The 15,930-nt window shown below is 43.3% G+C and overlaps 1 protein-coding gene across 3 annotated transcripts in view; it reads right to left on the bottom strand.

The window, feature by feature from the left end:
* rgs12a (regulator of G protein signaling 12a) overlaps positions 1–15,930 on the bottom strand; it is a 37,634-nt gene that overhangs the window by 5,676 nt on the left and 16,028 nt on the right. For all 3 annotated transcript variants that reach the window (XM_046065595.1, XM_046065594.1, XM_046065596.1), the window contains exons 4-17: positions 12,345–12,366; positions 10,241–10,410; positions 9,694–9,786; positions 8,617–8,760; positions 7,802–7,984; positions 7,538–7,688; positions 6,473–6,570; positions 6,024–6,215; positions 5,625–5,698; positions 5,400–5,526; positions 4,816–4,912; positions 3,344–3,402; positions 2,760–2,871; positions 1,991–2,530 (exon numbers count right to left, since the gene is read on the bottom strand). In XM_046065595.1, the coding sequence (XP_045921551.1) occupies positions 1,991–2,530; positions 2,760–2,871; positions 3,344–3,402; positions 4,816–4,912; positions 5,400–5,526; positions 5,625–5,698; positions 6,024–6,215; positions 6,473–6,570; positions 7,538–7,688; positions 7,802–7,984; positions 8,617–8,760; positions 9,694–9,786; positions 10,241–10,410; positions 12,345–12,366 (2,062 nt within the window). The remainder of the gene's footprint in view (positions 1–1,990; positions 2,531–2,759; positions 2,872–3,343; positions 3,403–4,815; positions 4,913–5,399; positions 5,527–5,624; positions 5,699–6,023; positions 6,216–6,472; positions 6,571–7,537; positions 7,689–7,801; positions 7,985–8,616; positions 8,761–9,693; positions 9,787–10,240; positions 10,411–12,344; positions 12,367–15,930) is intronic.

Here is a 15,930-nt window from a genome sequence, read left to right as displayed (position 1 = left end):
CTGTGCTCTTAGGAACCTTAAGTGCAGCAGAAATTTTTTTGTAACCTTGGCCAGATCTGTGCCTTGCCACAATTCTGTCTCTGAGCTCTTCAGGCAGTTCCTTTGACCTCATGATTCTCATTTGCTCTGACATGCACTGTGAGCTGTAAGGTCTTATATAGACAGGTGTGTGGCTTTCCTAATCAAGTCCAATCAGTATAATCAAACACAGCTGGACTCAAATGAAGGTGTAGAACCATCTCAAGGATGATCAGAAGAAATAGACAGCACCTGAGTTAAATATGAGTGTCACGGCAAAGGGTCTGAATACTTATGACCATGTGATATTTCAGTTTTTCTTTTTTAATAAATTTGCAAAAATTTCTACATTTCTGTTTTTTTCTGTCAAGATGGGGTGCTGAGTGTACATTACTGAGAAATAAAATGAACTTTTTTGATTTTTGGAAAATGGCTGCAATGAAACAAAGAGTGGAAAATTTAAAGGGGTCTGAATACTTTCCATACCCACTGTAATTGGATATCTGGACACAGAATGCTTTTGGCTCCTACTGTAGAAAATAACCCACCACCATTACAAATCAATTCACCACCTGATTGTTTACCTTAAAATCTCAGAAACATACACAGTGGGGGAGTGGGGATGTGGAGGATGAGAAATAGAAAATGAAATCCATCTGCAGGAGACGAGATGATCTTTCACTCCACACGCGCAACGAACCACACGACTGTAAGTTTACAAGTTTAACAAGACAGACTCAGGAGATCCACAGTGCCACACTGAAGCTTCACACAAACAGAGCCGTGACACCCCAAGCAAGTAGGCAGAGTTTACCGTTTAACAAGACAGCACAAACACGCCACGCTGAGCAATCTGAGCAGAAATACACAGGTAAGTACACAAAGGAGTATGGGAGCTGATGAGAGGAGGAAGCCACAAGACAAAATGACACAGAGCTAAGGGGGGATGGGAGAAGGCATGCAGAGGCAGAGAGGTGGAGATGGAGGTGGAGGGGCGGCCGAGCTTACAAACATGTAAAAAGACAGACGAGTGATTTCCAGTTCTAACATTTATTAGATCTACTCAATCACAGGTACAGAGTTTATTGGCAGTGATTATCTACAACAGGCATCTAGACAGGGAGTGAATGATTCAGATAAAGAATGACAGGCAATTCAACAATGTCACCAGCGCAAAGGTGCACTTCCTCCAATGACTAATTATTTTCCACTGCTCAAATTGCTGTAGTGGGAGCTGACACTGTTTAATGATTCACTAGTTTTTAGAGAGTTGCGTAAGAAAAGAAAAATAAACTTTTTGACATTGTTGAACTGCTCTTAACTAGAGGTGGTGGGATGGAGAGGAATACAGCATTTGTTTTGTAATGACTCTCCAGCCTTCGCAGGTCCAACACTGTAAAAAGATTCCATGGGTCTGGTTTGCTGTGATGTTTTCTAATTGTAAATCTTTAACCCATAATGCCGGGGACAACAGCTGCAAATCTCAACACCTTCAGTTGCTCTGAATTATAATCTTCAGCGCAACTTTCACTGACTACAGTACTGTCAAATATTGATCATTATCTGTATGCATTATGCATATATTATTAAAATCCATAATCAGTTACATCAGCATTCTCATGCACCCAAAACTATAAAATAAACTAAATATTTAACTGGAATAATAATAATCCCAGTCATATGGCAAACCCAACAATGTGTGACATGGGAAGTGACATCCAAGTAAATGTTACTCACTGAACAGAATATATACATTATACTATTTACATGTACATGCTTTGCTAAGTTTAATAAAACAAATCGGTTTGAATGAGTCAATATCAATTTGCCATTAAAGTGCATCAGAGTCAGTGTAGTGGGAATTTTATCATGAAGGTGGTTGGGTTTAGACCACCGGGGAGAGAGCACACACATGCACATTCGACACACACGCAAACACACGGAGCACTGGTTTGTTACGCTGTAGAAATACCTGAGCTGGACTTTTTCTCTCCACCTTTGTCTTGAGACTGGGAGCAGGGTGGTGGCGGGGTGAAGTTGGCTTCAGGCATGCTGCTCTCGAAGGACAGCATGGGGGACGGTAATGAAGGCATCAGGGTGCTGTTGGGGCTGCTGATGTCGCCCTCCCCCACCAGGGTCAGGTCGGTGTGGGTGTCTTCCTCCACGGTGCGGAGGTTTGGCCGGGTGTCTATGGGCCGGGAGATGGGGGACAGGTGGGTGCCAAATGTTGGGTGGCGGGGAGGGGGCAACAAGCACCGCCTGGCCCCGGAGTGTCCATTAGCACTGGAGCTGAGGGAGGAGTCAAGGCTCTCCGAACGTAGGCTGGAGGTGAGGGCCCCTCGCGAGGGGACGCCATTTTCCCGGGTCTGTCTCAGGGAATCAGGAGTGGAGCTGGACACGTCGGGTGGGGTTAGGCGCAGGAAGTCGGGAAGCACCAGGTGTTCTTTGTTCAGGAGTCCGCGCTGGTCGTTGGCTCTGGTGCTCTGTGCCCGGCTCAGCAGCTCAAAGAATTCTGCAAAACAGATCAAACAAGTTCCCTCACTTAAACTTTCCAAATAGGTGAGCACCTGGAAGAACGGGATTAATTGGGTTTAGCATGCAGCATAGCAGCCTAACACCTGACAGAGAGAATAACCCTCCAGAGCTGCCAAAGATATCAGTCCTGATGCAAAGCAAAGCTAAGAAATCTACCAACAAGTCAAAAAGAGAGAGAGAGAGAAAGAAGGAAAAAGGAGATTTACCTTCAGCTTCATCTATATTTATCTTTTTCTGTTTTCTCTTTTCCCCTGGGAGTGCTGAGTCTGGTCCACTTGCTCTCACAGAAAAGTCCTTTGGTGTTGACCTCTCATCTCCCTGCAGATGCAACAATAACAATGCACTCTGTTAGGAGATGGAGGGATGGGGGATGGGGTTGGGGGGTGGGGCTAAGCACGAGCTGCCAAGCACCCTACTAAGCCGAGGGTCCAGATTTACTGAGACCCTCATATAAAGATGAGCCTGGTCCATCTGTCGGCTCAGAGCTTTAACTAACCTTGCTAGTATATGGACCAAATGCTATCTGCCTACACACTGTGCAATACCCCAAGCACAGAGAAATATGAGCAAGTGAGTCTGCAACAGGCAGTGTTAGGGCAAAGAATGCAAAAAGATCAGGAAACACACACCAATGTACCAAGCTTGTAAATGTTAATGAGGATTAACGTGGGCCGCTATCAGATGATAGTGAATGTTGCAGAAGCAGCGCAGCAATAAAAAAGGACAAAACACCACATCTGGACTTGCTGGCAACATGTTGTATGAGTATGAAGACGTCGTGAGTACTTACTGTCGCAGAAAAACTCCTGGTTGGAGGGTGGCCTTTTAAGGAGGAAGACTTGGATTTGTCTATTTGAAAGAGAGAGCAAGAGATGCCCATGAAAAATTCATTAGATTGAGAAATTGATGAGGAGAGAGTGATACAGAGAGAGGGAGGGTGAGGACACTTAAGACACGAGAGACATGTTCTGCAAAACCTGAATATGTTTATCAGTGGAGGTGGACACGATTTACATTTCTGTCGAGAGAGAACAACCCAGTAAAGAAACAAGTTAGTTACAGGTTCCAGTGAGGGACATAATTATTTTTCAAACCCAGTGTTGTCTTATTCTAAAGCAGTCTGGAGAGAAATTCACCTCAAGATAATGCCTCTCTATAGTATTACCCAGCCATATGTATTGGGAAGAAACTTGTTCATTGGAATCAATGGCTTGTAAGAGGGGTACGCAAAATAAGTGACCTGTGTGTGGATGGAGTGTTCATGTTGTTTGCTGAGATTATGCAAAAATATAATCTGGAATATAAAGGTCATTTTTGTAAATATTTCCAAATAAGAGACTATATCACAAAGGGTAAATTTAGTCGCAACAAGAATACATTGATGGAAGTTTTGGACCAACCTAATATAACACACAGAACAGCCATATTCTACAAGACATTTAATGGTATACGATGTAAAAATCTGAGGATCACTTGGCAGAAAGACCTAGGGTGTGATCTGAGTGAGGATGATTGGTTAAATATCTTATCTAATACAGGGAAACACATGAGAGAGGCGAAGGGGAAACTTATTCAGTACAAGATAATTCATAGATATTATTTCACCCTTTCAAAAATACATAGAATGGGGTTAATAGGAAATTGGAAGTGTCAGAGTGAAATAGGGACATTTTTGCATGTAATTTGGGGATGTAAACTGGTCTACTCGTTTTGGGAGAAAGTACTGGAACATGTGAGTAAGTGGCTCGGTGTGGTGGTACCTGTATCACCAAGACTGTGTTTATTAGGGGACCAAACAGAAATGTCAAATATATCTAAATACGCTCGAATAATTGTCAGATGTTAAAAAATGGATGGAAATGATATCAGAAGTTGCATCATATGAACGCATGTTGGCTAGAATTAACAACGAAGAAGAACATTTTGGGAGGGCATGGGAATGTATCTCTTTGTAGGTAGGACATATGAAAAACATTGTAGACATGGTGCTGAATGTATATTTTGGTTGTCTCAAAAAAGGAAATGTCAGTTTGCAGGAGGCCTGTATATGGGGTTGCTGGATATACTGTCTGCTGATGTTGGGGTAAGTGTTTATTTTAGAGTTTGACTGTATGTTTTTGTGTGTTTGAATAAATAAAAACTTTAATGACATGTTCCAGTGGGGAAAACCACTTCTCACATCCATTTAAAATGTAGTAAATTTCTTATTTTTTGTAATATTTAATGTTAAATATTAGGTTACAGCGTGTTAGATGGTCTTACCTTTGCCTGAAGATGGGTCTGCGCGCTCCAACACAACTCGGAGGCCATCCAAACTCGATATGGGGGCACCCAGGTCCAAAGGCTCAGTTTCTCCGCTCTAAAACAAAACGCAGTTAGATGGTCGACACATTAGTATCTTGTATCTAGTATCTAGATATCTATCTAATATCTAGTATCTTGTACCTGTCATGCCAGAGTCTATATATGTTACAATTTCTCTTCATGAGCCTTTGCCTAATTTATAAACCATCTTTCAGCTCCTGTCTTCTGAATGATACAGTTATGATGCCTGTAAACCCACAGGACTAAAATAAATCCTCTGGCAGGGGTTTAGGGGAGGAGTAAAGAGTCGGCATGTTTGGGGGGTGTCGTCATTCTTAATTATAGCCCTGGTGCTCTATCTTCGGAGGCTGGCTGAGTCAGAGTGCTAACCACCGTGTAGAGATGGAAAAGGATGCGGTCGCTTCCCTCCCCTAACCATGATACTCCACCCTGTGGCACTGTCACACACTGCACGGTCTGCTCTCTGTACACACAGGAGCTTCAAAACGATTAAGGCATTGTAACCACCGGGGACGACTTACTATTTTGGCCACAAGATCGCTGAGGTGGAGGCCATACTTGGCCACCACGGGGCGCAGGACCTCAGTGACAGGTTTGGTAGGTTTGGCTTTCAGCCCCACAGAGCGGTTAATAGGTACCAGGTCCAATCTAGAAGTGAAGAAAGAGCACAAGTAAACATCAGCATCGACATAAACCGTGATACTGAAAGGACATTGAGAGATCAAAGCAAACGTGATCATTCATACCTAAACAAGGTCCGCTTCTCCAGTCTCAAGTCTCGTGAGCTGAGGGTCAGGCAGTCTTGGTCCAACACCAAAGGCTAGGAGGAAAAAAGCATGAAAGTACACGTTAGCAAAACAGAAAGTATCAACACGCTACATATTGTAGCATCTTTGTACAGTAACTTAACCTTTCAATTCACCTTGGGTAAATTCTGCTTCTTTCAGTTAAGTTTCAACTATAATAAAGCACATTTAAGTGCTAAGTGTAGTCATACTGTATTGTTACCAAAGTCTGATAATAAACAGAGGGTTGAGTCAATTAATTCAGGTCCTGCTTGCAGCGGCGCTCTGCTTTCAGACCTAACAGCAGCAGATGTTTTCAGCATAAGTCAGTAATTTTTTCCCGGCATTTGCCTCCCTCACCTTCTCCCCTCCCACCAGGAAGAGGTCGACAGCAGCGATGTTGACGTTGATGTTTTGACAGAGATGTTGGAGGACTTCCCTTATGGAGGCACCGGGCCGGAGAGTGATAGAGGAGCAGGAACCGTCGGGAAGCATGACGCTGCAGTGTTTGGGGGAGCGTTCCCATACTCCCACTGAGTGGCGATTATCAGACTGACGAAACACAATTAAAAAGAGATTGAAAGGCTTAATTAAACAAGAGGGACTGGGTTGTGGCTTTTAAGTGTTAAGCATACAATGATTTAGCTGTAATTGTAGATAAGGTTTTTCTTTGCCCTCTGATTCATGCCATCCATAAACAAAAAAGAGTGGGCTGACAAGTAAAAAAACAACAACTCTGGCTTATTACGATGGCTTCAACAGACACTGGGCCCTGTGTTGCCATGGTGATCTGTCCAGAGGAATCTTACCTCGATCTTGCCAGCAGAGCAGGAAGTGGCCATCTCCAGGCTGGTACCGGACGACAAGGAGCCCTGGGACTCCCTCCGCCCATTACTGCCCCAGTAGTCTGCACAAAACAGGACAGAGGCTGATGAAGAGACATTTACACAGTACTCACATTAAATGACCCGTAACGATATGTAACAAGACAGTGTCAAGCTATAACATCACCTACAACAATGGTTTATTATTTATAGTTTGCCACCACAAAATCTTGGCAGGCAAACAAGCTATTTGTAAATAAACAGAAGGTGTTTCATTACATTTAAGGGCAGCTACATTCAGTGAGAGACATTTATTTTAAAGCACCAGTGTGAAATGAACCTAACGTTCATTTAAGCAAGAGAGGACGATCACATAATGAAAATAGAGACAATTGATAGAATTTAATTGATAGAATTATTAGAGATAACCATGCCAAATGTTTGACTGAAAGTTGTGATATTTACAATATTGCGTATACTTTTCAATTAAATTTTATTTAGATAGCGCCAATTCACAACAACAGTTATCTCATTGTGCTTTTCATATACAGCAGGTGTAGACTGTAGTCTTTGTGATATGTGATATTACTCACAGAGACCCAACAATTTCTCACCATGAGCAACCACTTGGCAACACAGGCAAGGTATCCCTGTATGACTGCTTGTAGTAACATTTAAGTCAATTCCAGCCTTTGAAATAAGACAAAATGCAAGCTATATTAAGATATAATCATCAAATCGCCCCCAAAACGCCATATTTTGACATACTTTGTAGCTGATACCCTCTTCAGTGTGTCAAAATGCCAGAGTTGCAACAAGTCTGTGTTCCAGTGTACCAGTAGTGTGTGTGTGTAACACTTTGATCACTGCGGGGCAGCTGTGTTTCTACACGCCTCCCCCGCATTTAGCTCATGGCAACTCTGGAGCTGGCAGTGATTTGGTGCCTTCTTCAAGGGCACATCAGCACTTTGAAAGTTTCTGTGTTGCAAAAGCTTCAAACAGCGGGGATCTTTGTAACCACGGCAACGGGCTTTTTAGTTCATTTCTTACCGAGGTTAATGTCTCCGATGTCCTTCTTCTTTGGGCCCTTCCCGAAGCTCCTGTTGCGGGACCATGAGAAGAAGATGCCGCGTTTCTTGTCGGCACTCTCGTCTCTGCCGTCTTCAGTCAGTGACCTCCCTGACCTCTGCTTTCTGGACTCCTGTTGGTTAGAGAACCGAAACATATACTTTACTTGCCGTGCTAGACGGATGAGCAACGTCAGCAATGTCATATATCCCCTTTGGTGCAGTGTAAAAAAGGCTACGGCGGTACCTTTTTCGGAGTGGAAAGGGTGGAGCGGTCGGAGCTGGCACTGTGCTTCGACGGCGCAGGACTGCAGGGAATCTGGTAGGGGTCCGGTAAGGGTTGGCCGTCCACCTCAGCACGCATACACTCTTGGTAAAGGGAGGACTTGAGGAATCGTGAATAGCTGTCAAACTTCATCAGGTTGAAGATCTGTAGACGTGAAGAAAATAAAGAGTGGTGTTTGTGAGTAAACAAACAGTGACAATAAGAGAAGAAGAAGAAGAAGTAGTAGTTGGTGAAAGTGGAGAGGAGGAGGTGAGCTGCACAAAGAGGCACGTAGGGTCAAAAATAAGGGAGTGAAGAAGAATATAATGAAACACAGACAGACAAAACTAGTAGTGTTAACATATGGTTACAGCTGATGTTATGACAGGTGTCTTAACATTTTATCATGCTCGTGTGCAGGCTGAAAATATACAGAGCTCTGACTGCATGTCTATGTGTCTGTGTGTACAGTATGTGCTAGATTCTCTGTGGGTGTATGCCAGTTTGTGTTTATCTCTCTCGTAAAGGCTCAGAGCCTTTTTCATAAACAAACCCAGATGGCCACCAAAAAAACCCAATATGCTTATGCAAAGTGACTAAAGGCTAGATGAGAACAAAACCCCCTAGTGCACACAGAATCCCGCCTTCTAATAATACTGTCTAGAAAAAAACATCTTGATGCTCAGGGTTGATGTGTAACAACTGTATAATTGAACTGACATAACATTTTATTGACCAACCAACAGGTTGTGCTATCTTAAGAGATGAGCTCACTACTACTGCTGTGTCGTTGGTACCTGTAGCTGCTGTGTCTTGAACATGTCGGGCCGTGGGGAGGTGAGGACGTCATCAGCCAGCTGGGCTTGGCTGTCGATGTTGACCGGCATGGTGGCCTTGCTGGACAGGAAGCTGTTGTAGATCTCCCCAGCTCTCTGGGACAGCTGCAGGAATGAGATTTCAAGAACAGCTGTGGTAAATGATGTCGCTACATGTCTGTCACCATCTCTTTTATTCATATATTTTGCACACAAATTATAAAGGAATCAAGAACCACTAGTTTTTAGCACTATCTTACTGTGCTAAAAACCAGTGGTCCCACACGGGCGATCGGGTCCCACAAAGGGGTCTCAAGATAAATGTGCGGCGTCGCAACTGATTAATGGAAGAAGAGAGAAAAAAACATTTCTGCTACACAAAATTATGTTCACTAATAATTACTTTTTTGGGGATATTGGATAGCCTTTTAGTTTGAAAATATGAAAAATCTGTGAGGAGAAGTCAGACATAGTCTGTATTTTGTTTTAAGTGGATTTTAGCAGTGGGATCTCCTCAAAGGGAAACGAAAAGATTAAGCTTGGGACAAACCTGAAGACCGGACAAACCAGACACAAAGATTTTTGTTTCCACCAACTTGCACATGTTCCTTTAGTCTTTGACAGTCAGGAAACAGCACAAACCATACGACTGAGTAAATACACTAGATAACTACAGAATGACTGGTCAGTAACAACATAGTTCAGACAGTTGACCACCCCTCAAATAATTGCAGTGTTTTGTACCAAAACAAATATGGGTGGCAACCAGCAGCTTGCACTGTTTGTATGCAATGCAATTTGTACTGAAAAGGCCAAAAAAGGAGAAAAAAAGCACAGAGTTTGGGTGAGAATGTGGATGGAGAGGCGTGTAGGAGTGTATAGCAACCAGAGGGAATTGGAAGCAAGTGAACTTCTGGTAACTAACGTCTGGTAGAGCTGTTTATTTACGTGACAAGTTTAGAATAAGACTAGAATATCTGCAGATCACAGTATGGACCACAGTATACAATACCACCAAATAACAGCTCTGACTGCATCTGCGGCTTCATGTGGACTTACCTGCTTTTTATCAGTTGCAGGGACATGACTGAAGTATTCACAGGCCTGCCAGAACAAGATATTCTCCTCACTGAATTCTTTCTTGAGAAATTCCTGTGAAGACACACAGCATCAGAGTTTCTATATGATCTCAAAGTGGTAATCATTTTCTCATCTTGCCAGCGCTGTTGTTGTTGTGGTTGCTGTTGTTGTTGAGAGCAGTAGTGAGGAACGAAATTACTGGGTTTAATGATGCGAACAAGATTGGTGTAAGTGTAGGCGCAGGAAAGTGTGGGCGAGTGCAGCTTGCTCCGTGTTGATGGAAGGTGAGGAGCGAGGTGGATCTGGGACGCCAGAACCTAATGTCGAGCCTTCTGATGGTGTTGTGGGCTAAATTCAAAGACACATCACTTATGTGGGAGGTCTGGTAATATGAAAATATGCTGGGGGGGGGGTTGATGTTGAGCTTGAATATAATTCATGTGGTGACATAAACAAACAAAAGTAATCGGATGCTAGCAAGGGTATTTTGAACTACCTCAGAACTACTGTTTTTTTCTTTACTTACCGAGAAGTAGCGCACACCCACTGGATCCTGGAGGAGCCGCTCGAAGCAGGCGGCCCAGCTGGCCACGCGCTGCTCCAGGACCCCTCGATGGCTGCCTGCTCCTGGAAGACTGCCATTACTGTTCAGGCTGCTCTGGCTGCAGCATCCCTGCAACTGGACTCCACTGTAGTCTGCAAGACGGGAGAGCGAAATGCAAAAGGTTAGAGGTCTCTGATGTTGAAGGGTAATTCTAGCCAGAGGGAATATTAGAGCTGTTCTCCTGTGTGCTCTCTCAGGCTTCTAAATATCCCTGTATGGTTCAGCATTTTTGTGTGTTTTCCTTCCTTTTGACAATTTTGACCTTCACTCAACTTGTTTGAGCAATTTTTGAGAAGGCAAACCTGAGTGCTGCAATTTAATACATAGAGAACAATGCTTTTATAAAGACTTCATTAGATCTCCTCTAAGAACCCATAAACAAGACAAATCTTACAAAAGTATGCATGCCTAGGATTTTTGTTTAAAGTGTAAACAATAAAAATGGCAAAACAATAAACAGCACATTTCTAACATTGGAACTGTATCGGATTCGGGTTGTAGTGCTAATTTAACTAGTGCGTCTAAAACTCTTGCTACAATCTTTCAGTCAAGTGTTTGGAAAGGTAAGCTATTGGTTTTACTGTTCCCTTTGTTACACCTCTCACTGCTAAATGTTACACAGTAGGTAAATGTCATCTGAAACATGTTATGAGGGATGTGTGCAGTACAGAGCGAACAGGTCAGCAGATGTCACTTGGTTGGTAGGAGAAGAGCGAGGAGGACGGAGGGGGCATGGATCATTAAAAGGACACAAGGGAGAGTGGGTGAGAAGACAGAAACTGGTGCTCAACTAGTAAGGGCTTGGGCCTGCACGGTACCTGCTATCATGGCAGCAGATGGCCACTTTAGAGCTGTGGGCCGACCAGGCAGGGAGCGCACAGTAAAAAGAAAACAAAAAACAAAAGGGTCACAGTAAGGTTTGTTACGGATAAATAGCTGTTTCTGACATTCTGTTGAGAGTCAACTGGTTGGCCTGGGCGACTGGTATTAACAGGGTTTCTCTCTGCTGCTGGGAACAGAAATATTAGCTAGGTTAGGCAAGGTGAGGAACAGCATATCCTCATGCCTGCAGTATGCAGTATGCCTGCACACAAATTAGGGTGGATTTACAAATAGGTGTAGTTCCAACTAAACTGTGGCGCTGTGAAATCAAAGCACTGTAAATAACACATGACATCACTAACATCCTTACGTTGGGGTTTTTCAGATTATGACTAAGGTGGCCTTTACATGACCTTTTAAAACTTACTGTACATCCGAATTTCTTAGAAATTGTCCAAACTGAATCAGTAGATGTGTCATTAAAATTTCACAGGATTTATGTTAAGCATGACAATCTCAAGAACTGGGAACTTTTTTTAAATTGGGCCACAAATCTTTTTGAAGGTTTGCTGAAAAGCCGCTTGTTTGGACTTGGTTTAATATATTAGGACTGAGGCTTTGGGATCCCTGTTTACCACACTGTGTGCTGCTCGGTTAATGAGATGGCTTTAGAAAGCAAACAGCCGTGCATCTCTGATCCACATTCACAGTGAAAGGAGGGGAGCAGCACTCTTCACCGCAGCCTTGGTCAGGCTGTTAGCAAATGTTATTAAAAACTGCTACGAAAGGGAAGACCAGACAGCACGCACCTCAGCCCCATGACTTTAAGCCCAAAACACGTTTAGCAAACATCCTTTGTTAATAAGGCATGCTGCCTACAGTTGATGTGCTAAGTCTTTTTTATTAGACCATTTTTATAGAGCAACTACAAAGTTCTGTCTTGAGGGTAGAGCAGAAAACGAGAAATAAAAATGCAGACCCTGAATAGTCTGGCCAAAGCACTGAAAGGAGGACACAATCAAAATGTCTCACTATGTTAATAAAAACAGATTCCTAAGAAAAAGCCTTAATCCTGCCATTCAATTCAGTTTTAAAAATATTCCCTTACAGAGCTCACACTCTATCCTACATTTAATACCATGAGATAATGTTTAGACTTTTAGAGAATAGTGTTTTAAAGTAGTAATAAAGGAAGGGTACTCACCACCATCTGAGGAAGCAGCAGACTGAAAGAGAACAAAGAGAGACATGAGTGAGAGGCTGCCCTCATGACCTCCTGTGCTGAGACAAGAGACTGAAGTCGGTGCTGATAGCAGTGTCTCTTCAGTCATCACACCAGTCGCTTGGAGGTGTGTATCTTTGTGGTTGCCGATGAGTGTTAGTGTGTGTGTGTGTGTGTGCTACTGGGAAAGGACTGGGTCCTTACACAAGACCATTAATTTGTAAGTGGGTGGACCCCTCACCTCTACCACACAAATGTTCACACCTCCACACCAGGACCCCACCCTCAATTTATATTACCCTCACAGCCCCTGAATGTGTGCATTCCTGCTAACTGCAGTCACAAAGATCAGAGCTCATCAAGGCAGGGCTAGTTGAGAGGCCATCAGTGGCCGTAATGGCTCTCTTTTCACTGGCTAATTTAAGGAACGAGTGGTTTATGCATGTGTAGATGTCCCTGATTAAAACGCAAACAGCACAAGCACCCCTAGTGGGCATGGAAATTACACAGGGACAACTTTCCATACTTGGGTGTAATTAGAGTCAAGGAATAATGCTAAACAAAACACCACCAATCTTGATCTTATCAACATATATCTGCTTGGCAATGCTTCAGTTTGAAGTCACTGCCTCAGCATTGGCCTTCTGTAAAGCATCATTTTGGTTAGGCTAATAAAGACAGCTTTGAAGCCCAAACTGTGAAGCTGTTGTCGCAAATATATTTAAATGCAGGGGAAGATATGAGAGGCGCATCTTAGGGCTTGGTCCAAGAACACTCGAAAAAATCGAGTGTGTCGTGCGTTGGAGGATTCATCTGAAAAGGGGAGACTATTTCCAGGGTGTTTTCTGAGCTGCCACTTTAAAGTGTGAATATTCAAGGCTGATAATACGTCTGAACAAGGTTCTTACTGCCAGGCTGCCATAGTGTGAGCAGTACACACAGTTTGTGCCTCGGTGGATTGCATAATACTGGAGAGTAGAGCTACAACATTATAGAACAATGAAAATTAACTAAAGCAATGCATCCTGCTATTCTTGAAAGTGGAACATACAGACATGGTTTCATTTACCTGTCTGGTTTCACTCATAGTATCATTTCTAAACTGGCTGTGAGTTGTGATTTAATTGGTAGTTTTCAGTTTGATCAATCAGCCATAGAATAAGTCCAGACATATCGAGGACCAGCCCATTCTTTTAAGTTTCTGTTCATGCCACTGGTTGTCTGAAGGCCGGGGACGTGACCACGGTCATGCGCAACAAACTTGACGACTCGTTCCATTTTGGGGATCATCCCCCATCTAGTCAACACCCAAAAGCATCCCCTTCTGTGGTGGTTAGCATGTATACAGTAACCATGGGTGGCTAGGAAGATGACCAACGCGAAACCAAAACAGAAGAGAGAGAGAAAAGAGAGAACACCCACTCCATCTGTTTGTCCTTTTGGGTCTAAAAGCAGCTAAACCTCAAACCTTAAATATATACAGTGCTGTGACCATGGTTCACTTTAAAGAACGAGACGGGCATCACATAATGTGACGTAAATTTCGGTTTTATACAAACAGAAAGTCTCCAGGCAGAAACTTGAAATTGGGATTTAGTGTATTGACTACTATCCGGGAGTCAGTGCTACTTTTAAAACCTGTGTATGGAAAGACTTTACTTATAAGCTGACAAATAAAACAGACCTTTTCTTGTAAGAGTAGAACTTCCACTTGTTCACAGACATGTGAGCGGGAGTATTGCAATAAATAATAACGAACGCCCTCCTGACACACAAAGCTGATGTAATCCTTCATCTTTTAAGCCCTGCTCATGTCAGAGGACAGTTGTGTTGATGACAAATATGTCATACATTGCGTAAGCAGGCTGAAGAGCCTCTAAATGAACGGAAATGTTGCAAAATCCAGCAGTTAATCTAACCTGTGACAACATCAATTCAGTGAATTCAAATTCTACTTGCATTCTCAAATGGGGCAGTGGATTAATTTGGTGATATCTTTTCCTTCAAATAATAGACTGAATGTTTGCTCTATTAAATGACCTCTATAAGAGGTGAGCTGAAAATTATTCAGTTTACAATGATATAAACTTAGAAAATTAGCGAACCCTCACAATTAATGAATTAAATGATAAATTGGCCACGAAAAGTATTGTTGGTTAATAATCTGTGGATCAACTTATCTATTTAATGACTAATCATTAAGCATAAGCACTTTCTCAAATTAAATGACGTAATGATGACGTGTCACAATTAAAAGTTGACCAGGTAGAGCTGGCAAACGATACAGAGGGTGGTGTGTATGTTTGTATGTATGAGGCCGCAGGGGTTAGACCACACACACGCACACACACACCACTGTGTGTTTTTCAACTTGTTATTGCTTCCTTGCCCTCAAGTCCACTACAGTGAGGCCGAAGTGATGACCCAGGCACACCGTCCCCTCTTGTCCACACACTCCCTTCCTCTGTTGACACCTCTGGTGACGAGCTGGTTCACCGTGGGTGGCTCTGAAGTACCTCTTTGATCCTCTTCATGCAGGGCTGAATTGCAGAACTCCCATTTCCCAGCTGGAATCCCTCTGAAAGCTGTCCACATTAGGATGTTACCAACCAAATGGACAAAATCACATTTCAAGTCACAGCGAGTACCCTGGCTCCACACGGATCAGGATTTGGCTCTCCAGCTGGAAAACGCTCTTCCAGCTTTACTGTGGTAAGGCCCCCACGCTGTACAGTCTGGCATCCCGAGACACCACATGCTGAAGGAACGTAGATGATCACACCGATACAGATTTATGTGTATGATCTGAAGCGAGCCGCCGTGACAAAAACACACTCCCAGTCGAAGGATAAACCACATTCACACAAACGCTAATGTCACCCATTAACACCTCTCTCAGAGTGTAATGCTCATCTTTTAAAAGTGACTTCTTTTATCTTTTGGGCTTGTTTAAGCGCGTTCCTTCCTTCAGAAAACTGGGTTGAGATGAAATCCTGTTCAACACTTTACCACAGATTTTTTAAAAAGCCACTTCTAAAGTTTTACACAAGTCAAGGCTGATTCTAGCACCCCGCAAACAAACAACCACGAGTCCCCACCGCTTCAAACAGCTGTTCTGAGAAGGCGAGAGAAAGAGACGAGCAACAAAAGCGGGAGATTAATGAGAAAAACAGCTGATATGAGCAAAAGGAGTCTCCCCGCTTTACACGGAGGAAGACGAGGCCCGCCCGGCAAACCACAAGTTTACTTACAGTGTTGAAGTTCCAGGTCCTCTTGAAGGAAAGTCTCTTTTTGAGACTCATTGTTCCCTAGTCTGCTACACCAGCAGTACACAGACAGATTATGTGTGTGTGTGTGTGTGTGTGTGTGTGTGTGTGAGTGTGTGTGAACGCATACCTGAACATTCCCCACCCAAAACTCTGCAAACCATGTCTGTACAAGTCGGAGAGAGAGAGGGGAAGAGAGGAAGGGAGGGAGAGAGAGAGAGCGGCAGAAATTTGACATGGTACTGGACAGAAAAAGAGAGAGGAGGGGGGGAGGGGGGGGGGGGGGGGGGGGGGAAGGGGAA

Source organism: Micropterus dolomieu, linkage group LG12 (genome assembly GCF_021292245.1).
Source record: "Micropterus dolomieu isolate WLL.071019.BEF.003 ecotype Adirondacks linkage group LG12, ASM2129224v1, whole genome shotgun sequence".
Taxonomy (NCBI): domain Eukaryota; kingdom Metazoa; phylum Chordata; class Actinopteri; order Centrarchiformes; family Centrarchidae; genus Micropterus; species Micropterus dolomieu.
Note: the sequence above shows the minus strand (reverse complement) of the source record. Positions and strands in the feature narration are given on the sequence as shown.